General features: G+C 34.2%; 1 protein-coding gene across 2 annotated transcripts in view; it reads left to right on the top strand.

Moving 5' to 3' along the window:
* Window positions 1-17072, top strand: part of LOC126271949 (chitin synthase chs-2) — a 318553-nt gene that overhangs the window by 287969 nt on the left and 13512 nt on the right. The window contains exons 18-20 of one of the 2 annotated variants that reach the window (XM_049974380.1): window positions 511-653; window positions 1204-1364; window positions 11206-11382. In XM_049974380.1, the coding sequence (XP_049830337.1) occupies window positions 511-653; window positions 1204-1364; window positions 11206-11382 (481 nt within the window). Of the gene's footprint in view, window positions 1-510; window positions 654-1203; window positions 1365-10788; window positions 10966-11205; window positions 11383-17072 lie in introns of both variants that reach the window. The other variant, XM_049974379.1, reaches the window with a different exon arrangement.

The following is a 17072-nucleotide window of genomic DNA, read 5'->3' as shown; positions in this document are numbered from 1 at the left end:
TGGGATTACATATCTGGTCTAGCACTTGCATTCATTTAGTGAAAAAGATATTAACATCACCATTAGAAGACCTAATAAGCACAGTATATGTATATTTTGTTCCTTTAACTCTACCATTGATAGGTCAAAATGCTTTACATTGCTCAAAGAAATCATATCACTTCTATCTATGAATTTATGTCTCTTTTAATCTAAAGAAGTAAGTCTCCATCTCTCATTTTAATGATATTCTGTAGTAACATGCTAGTAAAACTATGTACTCAGTTCCACTTCCTTTCCACCTGTTTTCAGTAATGTTGGGAACCAAGCTATGTATAGCTTGTAGCATAATTTTCCAATTATTGCACTTTGTTCCTTATTGATTGAACATTCTGGTGACACACTGTGTTCAGAAAAATGTTAATCATGTCAAATTAATACAACCTCACAGAAGCTAATTTTCTTAACCACTCATCAGTGACAAGTCACAGTGCTGAACTTATGAACATAATATTATATACTTGCTTTCAGAGTCCTGGATCCAAGCGGTCATGTCACTGGTCGCAGAAGAACAACTTCTGTGAACAGTAAAGATCATCATTTAGGATCACTGGCTGAAGATCCAGCTGAAGAGGACCAAATTCATGATGAAGACAGTGAGACAGAAGCCTCTGGTAGGTTGACTGCTAGCATAATACATGGTAATGCCAATGCTATGTTAATGTTAACATTTTAAATGTTTTGTTTATTTATGATTTTGTCCACTGCATAATAAAGAAAAGTAGCAAACATGCGTCCATAAGCTGATACCATTTTCATACAGTTGTGTTTTTAACAGGAAACACAGATCTCAGCTGCATCATGCACAATAAATATGCTACAAATCTCTGCTTACATTAGTTCCAGATATACAATTGTTTCCTTAAACTCAGAAGAAACAGAATTGCCCTAATCACAATATTCCTAACAGTATAAGATTGTTATTTTTGGCACTGAGGGCAAAGATATTCACAAAATATATCATTTACTTAATGTAATCATGCTAGCAACAAAACAAAACATAAAAATAAATACTGAACTCAAATCTGTTTACTAATATTAGCCTGAATTTGTTGTACATGCTTAATGAATGAGGAATATAAATTAACTGTGAATCTTAATCGAAATTACAGTCTAACAATATTATAACAGAGTTTTATGTTGATGTACTTCCTTCTTGCACAGAACCTAAACAAGAACGTGATGATAATGTGAATCCTCTATGGATAGAAGACAAAGCATTGAAGAAAGGAGAGGTGGATTATATCTCTCAGGCAGAAAGGCAGTTCTGGGAAGAACTTCTGGAAAAGTATCTGTATCCAATTGATGAGGACAAGGCTGAGAAGGTTGAAATCTTTTCAATACTTATTACATACAAAACGTCAAGTTGATTTTCCACCTGAAATATTTCCTTTTATCTTTCAGTTAAATAAAGATAGTAGGGATCATTCACTAAAGTAAGCATTACATCATTACCTGGCTTGGAAAATAAGCAACAAGTATAGAATGATCTCCATTTGCTAAATATTTATAATATTAGTTATGTTACTTTGTTATTTTTTAATAGATCATATACAGAACATCTCTCTGTGGACTTTGAAATGCATGTGTATTATCAATCTGAAATTTCAGATATTTTCTACTTACTTGGGTCCATGGTTCTACAGTATTTCATAAACATCTTCCATTTGTATTGTTACTGAATTTATTTATCTAAAAATTGCAACTTTGGCTTGTGTGCCATTTTGAAATGGTAATTTGTAAGTAGCACATACAGTGAAACTGTGATTGTGAGGTAAATAAATACTGTAACTGTCCACGTAAAACATGCCATTTCTGATATTTCAAAATTATTTTAGAAAGAAGCTAACCAAAGAAACCCACATATGCTCGCTCCTACAGATGCATGCAACTTGTGTCACTTATTGCTTTTGATCCAGTAATCCTTTCCTCCACATAACTGCACACAAATGTTGGGAAGATCCTCATCAGTTAATTTCTTCTTTCCCAGTTGTGATTTCAATTTCCAATGAATGCAAAACTGAAACTTAGTAATAATAATAATGTTCATTAACCTTTTCCAGTTACCTGATTGTCCAGGTACACAACTTTCCACTTTCTTCAAGATCCGATTTTACATGAGTGATCTGTTGTTTGCCTGGTGGGCCTTTATGTCTCTTGCCTTCAAGTTCCTTTCCAAGCTACTTTTTTGCTGTTCTTGTTTGATTCATTCTCTTTACATGACCACAAAACTGATGTTATTATGCTTGTAATAAGTGGTTGTTTTGCTTGTGTTTTGTGATACCTCTTTTCACTCTGGATCATACCTTTCCTTGTATCTTGGAGCACTGACCTCAGGATTCACTTCTGCAGCCTGAAGTCCACTACTGTCTCTACAGTTGTTGTTACAGGTTTCAAGGGTGTATGTAATTATTGGTAAAATATGCCTGACAAAGTGTTCATTGGCATTTTGCTTGAGGTAAACCAGTTAGAAACAATAGTCTTCTCTCTGGATACAACTCTGGCAGTGATTTACAACATTTTTACTTTGCTGGTAAGTGACTAGTACATTCCACCTAAATAAACATTTTCCTAATTTGTCTCTTGGCAAGCTGCCATTTTTCTTTTCTAAATCTAGGAAGGTAAAGATGAGCTCTCTTCTTTTCTCCCATATTTTTTTCCCATTATCATTCTAACAGCAAAAGTGAGATCTGTTGTTGTTCTGTCACTTCTAAACTGAACTGTCCTTCCCCAAGCAGTGGTTAAATTATTATCTCTGTCAACTTAAGACTGTAGGATGAGAGTGTGACTCTCATGTAGTCTCCACATTTCTGCCTGCACCCTTTTTTGAAGATGGATACAATTATGCCTTTAGTTCAGTCTTCAGGGACTTTTGCTTCTTCCCAAACAGTGTTTATTATCGTATACAAACAGTGGAAACCTTGAATTGCAGCACATTTTATTATGTCAGCCCTTGCTTAATTTACACCTGAAGATTTACCTTTGTTCATGCTCTTCAAGGCATTTTGAACTTCACCCCAAGTCAGTGACATAATTTACTTCTCTCTTCTTCAGAGTTTCTGACTTTCTCAATTCTTTCTGTGTCAGATCCATTCCAACATACATCTGTACGAAATACTTCTTCATCTTCTTTCACACACACTCATACCTGCAGGTGATTGTTCCATTGTCCTTCTCCAGAGCTTTTATTGAAGCAAATTTATTCTTTTATTTTTCATTATTCTGTACAGCAGATTCTTGTTGCTTTTACAGTCTTATTCCAGTTTCACACAAAACTCAGCCCAGCTTTTCTCTGACTTAAATAATACTCAGTTTTCTATCAGTTTTAGGTCTCTAGCAAGCCACCAGGAAGGTAATTACTTCTGCTCTGAAAAGTTAAAAGAGCCTTGGAAATTTTAGTTCTGTTCTGTAAAAGAGAAGAAATTCCAAAGGATTGGAAGTATGCATTAATTCGTCCTTTTCATAAGAAAGGAGGAAAAACTGGTGCCAAACTATAGACAAATATCAATGTTACCAGTTACTTATAAGATCTTTTCTAAAGCACTTCATAATAGATCTAAAAACAAAGATGATGTGACTTACCAAATGAAAGTGCTGGCAGATTGATAGACACACAAACAAACACAAACATACACACAAAATTCAAGCTTTCGCAACAAACGGTTGCTTTGTCAGGAAAGATGGAAGGAGAGGGAAAGACGAAAGGATGTGGGTTTTAAGGGAGAGGGTAAGGAGTCATTCCAATCCAATGAGAAGAAAGACTTACCTTAGGGGGAAAGCCTTTAAATATGTCTGCTTGTCTCTGTAAATGTGTGGATGGATAGGTGTGTGTGTGCGAGTGCATATCCGTCCTTTTTTCCCCCTAAGGTAAGTCATTCATTGGAATGACTCCTTATCCTCTCACTTAAAACCCACATCCTTTCATCTTTCCCTCTCCTTCCCTCTTTCCTGACGAAGCAACTGTTGGTTACAAAAGCTTGAATTTTGTGTGTATGTTTGTGTGTCTATTGATCTGCCAGCGCTTTTGTTTGGTAAGTCACATCATCTTTGTTTTTAGATATATTTTTCCCACGTGGAATGTTTCCCTCTATTATATGCACTTCATAATAGACTAGAGAATTAAGTAGATGATAAGATAGGAGAGCATCAGGGCGAATTTTGGAAGGGTAGGTCATGTGAGGAGTAGATCCTGAGTCTTAAGCTCATAATCCAAGACAAAATGGCAATATGACTGTCCTATTCACTGTGTGCGTACTTCAAAAAACCATACGACTATGTTGACATAATACCTCTGTTTCAAATATTGAAGGAGTAAAAAACAAGAAACATTATCTTCGAAACATTAATAAACATAAAATCCAAAGTTACATTTTTAGGAGAGATACCTGAAGCTAGTGCATGAATAGCAGTTAGACAAGAAGAGGGTATATTCCTTATTTTGTTCAACTGCTTTCTTGGAAAGGTGATCCAAGAATGAGAATGAGAACTCAGAGAGAATGGAATAAATGACCAGTTGCAACCGGACTATAGAAACAAGAATCTTAGAGTAGAGTACTTTTGCCAACAATCTTGCAGTGCTGGCTAGTGACACAACACTCACAAGAGGAAAAATGAATACACGCAAAAAAAGGTCTTTGAACTACCCAAAAACAGTACATATAACAAACATAAAAGATACAACAATTTTCGTGACCACAGATTACAAAAATTAAAACAATCAGTAAATTTATATATCTTGGGAGGTAATACAGAAGAATAGCCATGACAGGGAGGCTAATAGACAAAGAGCAAGAAAGATGGAAATAGCCCTTCAGTTGTCTAAGGAAGCATATAATAAGAAATCTACCTCCTCTTAAGCAAACTTACAGCACTGAGTTACAGTAATAAAACTGAGAATGCTTCTATACAGCCAAAGACTGTATTGATTTAGACAGGAGAAATAGAAAGCATGGAAAAAACTGGAGAAAGTCCTAAGAAAAAATATTGGAGCCAATAAAACATAATGGATAATAAAGTAACACGAGTAATGCACATCTGTACAAGAAAACTGAACAACTAAATGTAACAATGAGAAAACATAGAACAATGTTTTGCAGTCATCTAGTTTGGATGAATGAGAACAAGGTATGTAGGAGAATTTTTGAACACCTCAACCACCTAAAATCTCCCTGGTTCAAGTGGCTCAAGAAATCAGAAGTGGTCTGAAAGAGATGAAGTTTGTAGAACATAATGGAGATATGTTAAAATAGAAGCTTTCAGGTTTCTATCTCCAGAGCAAAACAAAAATGGAAAATGTAGTGAAAAGGTCAGAAGTTCAGAAACAACAGCACTTTGACTGAATGAAAAATTATTGGAAAAACCATATGCTAAAGCAGAAGTAATAATTTACATGATCCAATAGAGACCAAATTGAATGAATAACAATAATACATAAGTATTCACCATTTCTTCTCCTTAATGTCATATATGAAAAATGTACTGTTTACATCACTTCTTCTTCACTATACTCTTCCTTTTCGTTCATTATATCCTGAGGCAGTCTTTCAGGTCTTAATAGTTTTTCTCACTATTTGGATGAAAATTTTATGTATTAATAGATGTACCCTGTACTGGTATCTGACACAAGACTTAATTTTATTGTTGGATCATATTAAATGAGAACATAAATACTGCTTTAGTGAATGATCCATCTACTATCAAAATATGGATTCATATATTTTGTTGCTCACATTTAATTCTTATTTTCATAGATTATCACTTTGATTTCATGACATAAAGTGTATGACTGTGTATGTGATGGTAGTTGCCTAATTCATCACATTACTGTGCTTTTAACTGTAACTATGAGTGGAAAGAGTGTGTGACAAACATGAGAGCATAAAATTTGTCTTAAGTTCCTACTACATTGTAGTCTTCCCATTTGTCGTAGCATTTTAAATTACTAATATTATGAGACTTTGCATTGATATTTAAATCGCCCAGTATTGGGAGGTCATTGGGTCCAACTAGACCAATTATCTTACTGAGGCTTTTGAAGAAATGATCAAACCTTCATCAGGTGGGCAATAGCACCCAACACTCAGTGTTTCATTGTGCTTTTCATGAACGCTTCATAATGTATCACAGTGCCAACTAATTCAAATGACCCTTCTATGCAGTACTATTTAAAAAAAAACTGTTCTTTTACTTTAATATATTGATTAACTTTAAGAGTTACCCCACCACATTTCTGAAACTGCCTACAGTAATTACGTACTACGGAATAGGCATCCAAATTAAAGTATGTTATTTCATCCTGTTTTAGGCCATGTTCTACTATTGTCAGAACATACAGATTATGTTCCTCCATGACAGCCTGTAGCAAGTGCCGTTTATTTCCAGGTACTGAATGTTTAAATGCATGAGAAGAATTGGACCATTTTTTTCATTTTTTGCTGTTTATTTAAGCAGGAAGATTTATTTTCATGGGATACAGACAAACTTTGCTCATCACTGCTCATCCTGTAGATTTATTTTCTCTCAAGTCAATAAAAAATCAGTCAGGTGTGTGGGAAGCACTGTTTCCCTTTTCCCCACTCAATTTATTCTCCGATTTTCACCTGCAGCTGTATCTTTTTCTGTGTCTGGTTCCCTTGCTACTTCTTTAGCCATTGCTGTGGAACTGTGCTTAGTTTCTGATGTGGCTGAAGTTTCTTATGTGTCTGGCTCCCCTGTTACATCTGCAGTCACTGAGACAACATTTCTGATCAATAAAACAGGTTTATAGTTGCAGTACTGACATCATGATACCTTCTTTCTTCGGTGTAGTTTGTCTGGTCCACATTGCTGTGAATTCTTCTTCATGGCTGGTTTTTTGATAACATTCTGCAGCTTTTGTTTCACTCAAATGCAGATGTAATATTTATTTACTGCTCGTTCCATTTGTCAGATTACTAAGCATGTAAATAACAGGTTTCAAGAAGAACCAGTATACAGTAAAGCAAACTGGCTTGCTGGAGTCAAATAGTTAATGAATATCAAATTCAACCTACATATTTTAAACAGTTCTATGTTGATCACATATCCACATGACAGATTAGAAAACAAGCACACAATGGGCCTACTTTATCTTTCAAATATAAATCTTGTTGCTAAGAATTCTGTAAGAGTCATGGCAATGTATAAAAAGTGGTTGGCAGGTGTATTCTAATATATTCTACTTAGGGGAAAAAAACATTTTTGCCTCTGAAAATGTAATATTCAGTGAGAAATTGTACCTTGCTATCTGTCTTCCTATGATCCACAGCAAAAATATGTGTCCACAACTTATTTTCCTTTAAAACAGTATAAAATTATTTCTTTTTCACTGCCATTCCAGATTTGATGGTAAGGCATATTAACAAAAGGCAAAAACATTTGCTTTGTTTGGATATTGGCTCACAATAGTTGTCACACAGCCTTTCCTTTAAAATTAAATGGTTAATAGCAGATCTGTGCAGCTTTTGTTACTTGTTAACTTGTCAGATCTATCTGGGAAACATTTATATGAAAAAGTATCATAGTTTTGCTTTAATATAATTGAGCTGCTGCTTATTGCAACATTCATGCCTTACAGTATGATGGCTTAATTAGAAACAATAGCTTTCTCAAGTTGACAGTATTAGTATAATACCTACTTAGATTTGTTGCAGCTGGGAAACAATTTGAAATAATCAACACTCACTGTTTGATGCTTTCTTTCTCTTGCCGTACACACAGAAAACAAACTTTATTCTTCTTATTATCTCATTTCCTGGTAAAGCAATCTTTCACCAGAAAATGAAACTATGCTTAGTAGTTTATTGTCTCAAATCAAATTTACACTCAATTCTTAACTAGAAAAAAAAAAAAACATGAAATATTATAATGAAATGTGGAAGAAATGGACATAAATTTTCACCAGGAAAATGGATTACTATTCAGTTAGAAATTCTTATAGACATCTGAGCAAGCCCAAGTTCTTAAATTGGCCAAGCTTTCTTCTTAGAGCGTCACATGTGGAACATGATGAGATTTGTAGACATAGAAAATGATATATGTATTATGTCTAAAAGCAACAGAACCTTAGGAAATGCATGAAGGGGAATACTGACAAGAGATGTCATGGGGGTAAAAAGGAGAATAAATCAGACAGCATAATAGAAGGATTGGCAAGAAGAGAAAAATTGAAAACGATAATCCTAGTATGAATTGTATACGAATAAATTTAGGATAAACATGGGAGAAGAATTCTGACATAAACATATCTCGAGTGGTGTATTAAACATGTTGCATATCATAATAAGCCATGAAATTTGAAGTGAATGACCCCTTAAATAAAATGTTTGAATATCCTCAATTTACACATGGGAATTTTTGCATAACTTCCCCAGTCTCACAAACTCTGTGAACGAAACTGCTACTTAGCTATTTGTTTTAGTACACTTATTGCTTCCAAGGCAAACTGTTCACTACTGAGGAACTGAGGAAAGGTGAATTACTGCACTTTAATCACACTAACTATTAACTAGTAATATTAATTTATTTGATAACTTGTACTTTTTTAAAACTTTGAGCCATCAGTTACTTATATTGACAAATATGAAATTTATTTAGTTCAGGTTCAACTATCTCCTTTGAAATTCTGCTCTGAGAAGAATGCCTGACAGTTACGGAAACTCAAGCTTGTTGTGATGTTTTGTGAAACTATTTTACGCTATCTTCCTTCATCTATCAAGCAAGGCTTAACCCATTTCACTTATAGCACAGTTTGGTTAGTGGCACAAATAAGCAATTTCAGTAAAAAAAATAATAATTTGGGGTTGTATGACTGCCTTCCTGTTAGTCTGCTCTCAATAAGATTATTTCTAGACACTATCAAGCTATGAAGTTATGCTTTTCTATTTACTACATTGGGCTATTTAGAGAATTATCTGGTTTTCTGGAGTTTCTGCTGCTCTCTTATGCCTTTTACTGAATGCTTACTGTGATTTTTTATAAGATAATCTGCTACAAAATTTCGATCAGTCCCTTCATTTCTGTGGTTCTACCTTTAGTTGCTAACATTAAGATGTTCCCAATTTCCTGTCTTTGGTATTCTTTGAATAACAAATCAGGGAATTTATGTACGAATATACATTAGCTCTTTGAGCTGGAGGAATGAGCCATTGTTAGTCTGAAACCTAGTTATCAATGTACCTATCATTCTACATTTTTGAAGGTAAATAATTTAAGAGTAAAGGAGATCAATCACAAATTAGCAGAAGTGTTGAGTCATCAGCAGCTACTCTCAAAAGAGAGTGAAATCTTGTTACCTTTCATTCTCCTTTGCATGTGCCTGTCAACGACTCAACACTTCTATTATTCGCTGAGTGGTCTCCTTTACTCCTAAATTATTTACATTCTACAGAACTTTCCTACTATATTTCTATTTTTGAAGGGTTTTCCATTATGGTCTACTTGAAAACTGGAAATGTCCACTATATCTATTTATTTTTTCAGTTGCTATTTACCTCAGCTATAGTGCTGCATCTTGATAGTTTTTACAAATAGAAACTAATATTAAGAAATATAAGACTCTCTCTTCAGTGTCCTCCAAATGCACTTATTTCTTGTGTGGTCCATGTCAGAATGAACAGTGTAAGATGGCAACTTGACTTCAAGTTCTTACTGTCACTCAGAAACAGATTCTGCAAAAGTCTAAATGAAACTCTGTTTTCCTGTGGCGCAAAGTGTAAATAGTAGCATTTTATTACATAAAATCAGTCACTACCATTAATAGTTAAGAGCACTTGTGTACTATTATAGCAAAATTTTTACCCTTTATTATGACAGAAGCCATATTTATAATGTCTTCTTTGTACAAATTACTATTTCAATTCCTTTCTAACATTTTTGATGACAGAATATTTGGGAATGTCTTAATGTTTAGAATACATATCCTACCAGTAACAGCCGACATTTTCAGATTTAAGTGAATGTGTGGCTTCATAAGTCTATATTTCCTTTACTAACATTAATCTCAGTGACCCTGACAAGTCAGAATGACATTAATGACAAGACTAACATTTTCCATTGTACTGATTGCTATTCTGGTTAAATGCATACATATAAAAAATTCCTTAACACATCTAACAGTATCCTGAATGTCTGATAGTGGTTCTTTTCATTTCCAGCCTCATTACCATGCTGAAAACCAATAAGAAAAAAGAAACTACCTGTATAACACTGGACAATGTAATACTAACATTTTTGTTTTCAAAACTTCTGCAGATAGTTGCAAACTGTAAATAATATTTTTTTCTATCTTATGCTATACAAAAACCTCCTCAAATCCTATGGGTCCTTTATGTTCTAAATTTTATTTTAAATCAGGAAGAGCCAACACACCTGTTTAGAGGTATGAATGCTTCTGAAAGCTCCCGTGCAATATTGATAATACTGAATGGTGTGGTGAGAACCACAAGCCTGGAAGTTTTAATACATATTGCTGACTCTTGTCTGCAATTCTTAACAAGCTCCATGAATCTTTTATCTCTCTGCTCACCCAAGTCTTTATACCATTGCTTGTGAGGCATTCATAGGATTCTTGTTGGCTAAACCTGATCTAAAGTGTTAACATCTTCTCAACAAACAAGCAGCTCTTAATCATTTCTTATATCAAATTGAAGACATGTCTAATAACTAATTACTCTTGGGTTCTTCTGTCTTTACTTGTTCTTCAAACTTCGAACCCAGATTATTATTTTTTAGGCAAGAATAGCAAAGGACCTGAAAGAATTGCGAGATTCGTCTGTGTTTTTTTTCTTTATGATGAATGCACTGTTCGTTCTCATCGTATTCTTGCTGCAACTGAGTAAGGATAAGCTACATATTAAATGGCCTTTTGGAGTCAAAACAAACATTACGTTTAATGAAGAAAGTCAGGAGGTAAGAAGGATCTCTTATTTCTATATTTTTTTAGTGATTTCTGCAAAGCAGCTAGCACAGATCACTTGTTCCTTGTTTTGTCAGCAGCTCTAAGAAGTCCAGCAGGACTGACCTTTACATCGAAGTACTCTAATGAATTTAGAATAGTTACACAGGTTTGACGATTGTTTCTTTTTCAGAAAGTTCTTAGTATAAGATACAAAAATCAAGGTGCATGTGTTTCTTAATATGTTATTTCAGGCAAGAATTGCTGCTGATCTGATAGAGCTACGGAATAAGTCCGTGTTCGCCTTCTTCATGTTCAATGCTTTGTTTGTGCTTATTGTTTTCTTGCTGCAACTGAATAAGGATATGCTACATATTGACTGGCCACTTGGAGTCAAGACAAACATCACCTATATCGAAGAGACAGCAGAGGTAAACCATGCAGCTGCCAGCCTTGTTGCTGTGTCACTCCAAGTGTTCACGGGAGAGGCGCATGGCGGGAGGAGCCCATAAGCTTGCTCTGGGGCTCGGATCTGTCAATAACAGGAGCTGGCCTCTAGTCCCTTCTGTGTGACACAAATCTTCAAACTCACATGGGTTCTGTCTCCTGTAACCAATTTCACTATTCTCATTTATCATTGCTCTCATAGACACCACTACTTCTAGCTTCCTCACTGGATAATTACTGCAACTTTCAATGTAACATCTTTTTATTATTTCTGCAGCACAAGTATGACTGTAAATTTTTCTCCATGTACATACTACTGTATATGTAAATGAATGCTGAGAAGGTGCAGGCACAAGTGGATTCATGAAATCTGGGAATGATGAAACTGCATGGTAGATACTGTGAATATCTAGTGAATCTAGTTGATAGCACTTAATGCACTTAGGGAGACTGCTGTGATGAAGTAAACTTAGTGTTATAAATGTCATGACCTGAGAAGAAAAAAATTTCACCATTTTTTTCAGCAGAGATAGTATTTTCAATCCAGATTAGCAGTAATGATTTTCAGAAGAATTCTGAAACACAAAAAAGTACAAATATCTTTAGATTCCTTTACAAGTAAAGGAATTGCTGACCAAAGAACTGTGCACTTTCAAACTGTAAGATCTGTATCAAAGGAAAACCCAGGGCAGAATATAATATGCACATGACATGAGGTCACCAACCATTAAACAGAAGAGGTGCTGTGCCATAGACAAGCATTTAGAAAGAATAATTTATTCTTCTTATACTTCTTCTTCTTTATTTTTTTCTCAGGCCACACAGCTATAGGAGTATTATTATCATTATTAAATACAGGATTGCTCACAACATTTGCTTAAAAAATAACAAAAATAAAAAAATTGTTATTAACTTATCTGCATCTTCCATGGATCATAATTGGGACCTCTCATTGTAACATCAACAGAGTAAGTTTTAAAATTAAGTACATTTTTTTCAGTCGAAAGACTATGAAGAAAAGGTCTGGGTTATCTGAGACACACAATGGCAAGAATTAGATTATACTGAAGATGAAGGTAACAGAGAAAAAAAGTTGTGAAACAACTGGGTTGTTGGAGATTTAAATACTCAAACTGGAATAGGACAATAATCAGAGTAAAGAAATACCAATGCTGTCTTTATTTGTCAGTGTAATGAACTAAACATTTGCAGTATAATAAAAGAAGTAATGAGAGAACAAATGCCCATATGACGATACTGAGAGCCATATACCTGGTGAATAAGCCATGGACCAGTACCAAAAACTTGGGACAAATAAAGAGAAGCTTCCTATATAGGCACTTACACATAGTTAAGAAATAAATTACAAATGTAAAATTAACACAGAAAATTAATTCTGTAGTGAACTGCACTAACAATAAAGAAAGGATGAGAAACAAAGGCTACAGAATTACTGGTTCTTAGTGGACCGCCAGAATCTCAAATGAGAGATGTGTAAGAACATTTTGGATGGGAATTATTGAGGAGTAAGCAACTGGAACACAAAATCACAAATTAAATAAAAATTTTGACAGACAGTGGATTATCAGAAGAACAAGAGAAAACTCCGGAACACCAGATAAACTTATTCATGAGATAATAACATTTCCTGTTTAAAACTGTGGCAATAGTACAGAACTTGTTGCTGTGGAAATTCCATGAACTGCTTCCATTCATAGTCACCATCTTGCTGTTTCATGTCCTTAGCAACAAAAAAATTAATAAAAAAGTGTCAAATGTATCACCCATCATCTACACAATGCCGTATCACATGCTTCTGAATTTAGATTCTTGATTAGATCATTCTGCAAATTTTGAATCAGTAGCATGGAATATGGCATTTTGCAATGCAAATACAATTAGACTCAACAGGTTTTTCATGAAAATATGTTGGACCATGCAATTATACATTAGTACTTTGGTATGATACGTCTCATTTGAAAAACCTGAACATATCAGCACTGTTTGTACTTGTGCCGTAGATAACATAGTGCATTAAATGTGTGAGTGTTACTGTTTTTTATAAATGTCTCCATGCCTGCATGTGAACATAGCGGTGATAGTAGGATAAAATATTGGTTAATATAAGGTATGATCAATAAATAGTGGAGTCATCTGGACAGAAATCAAAATTAATAAAGACTGTTAGATTTTATGTCTAGTGCACATTAAAATATTTTATCGTCTCTCGTTCTACATTGACAGGAAAATAAATTCTTTCCTTTATCGTGGTGTGTTAGGGTACAATTACAGATTCGTCACAGGTAATGTGTGTGTGTGTGTGTGGGGGGGGGGGGGGGGGAGACAGTTGATGGGCGAGGAGATTTGGGGGGGGGGGGGGGGTGATTCTTGTGCATCAAAATTATTTGTTATTTGCAGAAACTGTTAAATACATAATTTAATTCACATTGTAGGTAAAACACTAAAATAAACCACTAGGTTTCCATTTGCTCACACTGAGAAGCTTTTATTCAGTGGATATAGCTGATTTATGTATTTTCATACTGGATTTCCAGAAGTTGGTGCGTCAGTTATGGTCTATGTGAATATTAGTATTTTAATTCACATTTGCTATTTTAGAACTGTTTCATATTCTAAAATAGACATTAAAAGCACTATCTGAATCCAATGAACAACTTTTTTATCTGTCAACAACTTTATATTGATAGATTTAAAATGAAATACTAACTCAGTTACAAACAATCAGTAATCTTTCAAGGCTGTATAAATACAAATGTAGAGCATATGGCTATGTATATAAATATGTGAGGCTTTTTCGAGCTTCATTTATTGATCAAACCTTATGTCACTTCTCCTCTTGACTATGGCATGGAACTTGTTATGGAAGATGGTGCTCTACAATTAATGATCAGTTTTATATCAGCTGCACTCATTTTCTGTAACCCAGGAAGCAGAAAGTTAGTTATAACTCATTTCATGTTCACAGTTCACTGTAAATAATTATAAGGAGCACATATGCATTAGTGTAACACAGCAGATTGAATGAAATCAAAATACTGGTTCTTGTTTGTCATATATGTCTGTCATCATTTTTTCTTATCACAGACAAATATCTGAAAATTCCAGACTAATAATATTATTGGTATAGTACTATATGAAATAGTGCACATTAGAAAGTACCTGCTATGGATTTATGACATACAAGTTACGGTCATTTATTGAAACTACAGACATTTTGGAGCTGCAGTCCTACAATCTGTTATCACTACCATTTCCCATGAAATAAAAATTTAAAAGTTTGCAAAAATCTCATGGTACACTAGTACTCATGTGCTCCAATAAATTTAAATATTGTAATGGTCTTCACTGTAATGTATCTGTATGTGTCTCTTATTCTTAAGGAATAGTTATTATTGTGTGTTATCCAATGCCTGTTGCACAGACTTTTCTACAGTAAATGTAAAAGAACAATTGCTATTTATGATTAAACATCAAATTCACAGTAGTACCAAAATAAAAGACCAGGTTTTGCTCCTTTTAGGGAGAGTTAGTTATATGTTCCATGAGTGACTTTGTATGACACATCATAGTGATGTGAAATGAAAACGTTTAAAGAATATTAGCTTAGTCAGTATTTCAGTACGGCTACATGCTGACCATTTACAGATTACTTCGTATAAAGGAAAGAAAATTAGTTTGATAACACTATGAAACACGTAACACTTTTGCATTAAATGTGCTACAAGTTTCTAAATAGAAATTCTTATATGGGGTAGTAACTATCCAGAAGGAACATTTTCAGCTTACTTTCAAATTCAACTTTTTTATCTGTCAAACATTTAATATCATAGAGTAAGTTACCAAAGATGATAACAGCTTTATTCACTGCTTCCTGAACTAAAAACAGTTATAATCAAAAGTAATGAAGGTAATTTTCTTAATAATATTGTATTCATGGATGTCATTCTTCTGAAGTTTAATGAATTATTTACAACAAATTTCATGAGAGAAAATGTGTATGTTATGTTTTAGGGGAAAAAAAAACAAAAAAAACAAGTGATACCATGTACCTTTGTAGGTGAAGACATTTTGCTTAAAAATGAGTTATACCAGAATACAATTCCATATGACTTTACTAAATGAAAAGAAGCAAAGTATGTTAATTTAATCATCTGCCACTTTTCAAGGTTCCAAGCTAGCTGAAATGAGTTATTTAAGAAGCTCTAAAGTGTGTGTGTGTGTGTGTGTGTGTGTGTGTGTGTGTGTGTGTGTGTGTCAGGAGGAGTTGTCAATATTCAGGATTACGACAGGAACAACCATTCAAAACAAAAAAGTCTAGTTAACATGGGCTCTAAAGTCCATACCTTAAGAGCTCTGAGCAAATCGTGGTCTTCGATAGTGCGAAACAGATCTCTTCTACTGCAAGCCCTCTTCTTTCCATGTTTTGGGAGGCGGTAATATGAACAGAAAGAAGAAAAAATTGTTATTAATCATGCACTCTAAAATCCATACCTTGAGAGGTATGAACATTTGTTCAATAGAAGAGATAGCTTTCACAGTAGCAATGATGAACAACTACTCATAGCTGTTAAGGTATGCACTCAAGAGTCCACGTTTACTCAACATTTTTTTCTTGTTTTGGTCCATACTACTACCTACCAAAATATGGAAAGTTAAGAGTTAGCAGTAGAAGAGAATTGTTTCACAGTATAGAAGATGAAAAACTCACAGCTCTCAAGGTATGTGTTTTACAACCCATGTTTTCCAGACTTTCTTTGCTTCAAATGATCATTTTTCATACCATTGAATATTTTTAATTCTCATCAATATTCAAAAATAAGAAATTTGAAAATTCTCTCTTGCTTACTAACTCCTTTTGAGATTTTAAATTTGCCACTGCTGTTTCACTTTTTGACGTGCACAGAGGAATATGATTTATTTCTCAAAAACTGAGAGACGCTCAGTTTGCAGAAAACCAGTCACTAATCATTTTAAATCATATACACAACATTTTCTATTGCTATATGTCTGTTGGAATTGATTATAATACTTGCGTCATTTGCAAACTAGACTAATTCTGCTTGATAGGTATTAAATGGATGGCGACTAGTAAATACAAAAGACAACAGGGCCCCAACACTGAAAGCAAAACAATTTAAAAAAAATATTTTATTCTGGTTACTTAAGAAACCTTTAAATAAAAATATCATATGATATCCTGCTCATCTTCTACAAATTTCATCTAACCTCCCAAAGTTGAAAGATAACTGCTAACTAAAACATTTCTTTAGGATGTAGAATTTTTAGTGATGCCATCTTCCTGAGACTGCTGTCACGCAAACACCCCTTATCAACGCTCTGTCTGGTAAAACTGGCATGGGTAACTGGTACACCTGTAGATGTCAAAAATGGATAAAACTTTCAGTCATTTACAGAAGAGCTTCACGAAGGTGATACTGCTTGCCCATCCTATACTCGTCACCATTGGCAATGGTATTAGATGCCAACCACTGATGTGGCTCTACATTAAAAAGTAAATAACCATTGGTAACCATTAAGTGTATTTTCTAAATATTTACAGCAGGGACAAATACATTGGAATGTGTATAAATATGTCAGCCATGCGCATTCATCATATACAAGGCATGGAAGACATAGTTGGTGACTACTTTTC

This window comes from Schistocerca gregaria, chromosome 5, assembly GCF_023897955.1.
Source record: "Schistocerca gregaria isolate iqSchGreg1 chromosome 5, iqSchGreg1.2, whole genome shotgun sequence".
Taxonomy (NCBI): domain Eukaryota; kingdom Metazoa; phylum Arthropoda; class Insecta; order Orthoptera; family Acrididae; genus Schistocerca; species Schistocerca gregaria.
Note: the sequence above shows the minus strand (reverse complement) of the source record. Positions and strands in the feature narration are given on the sequence as shown.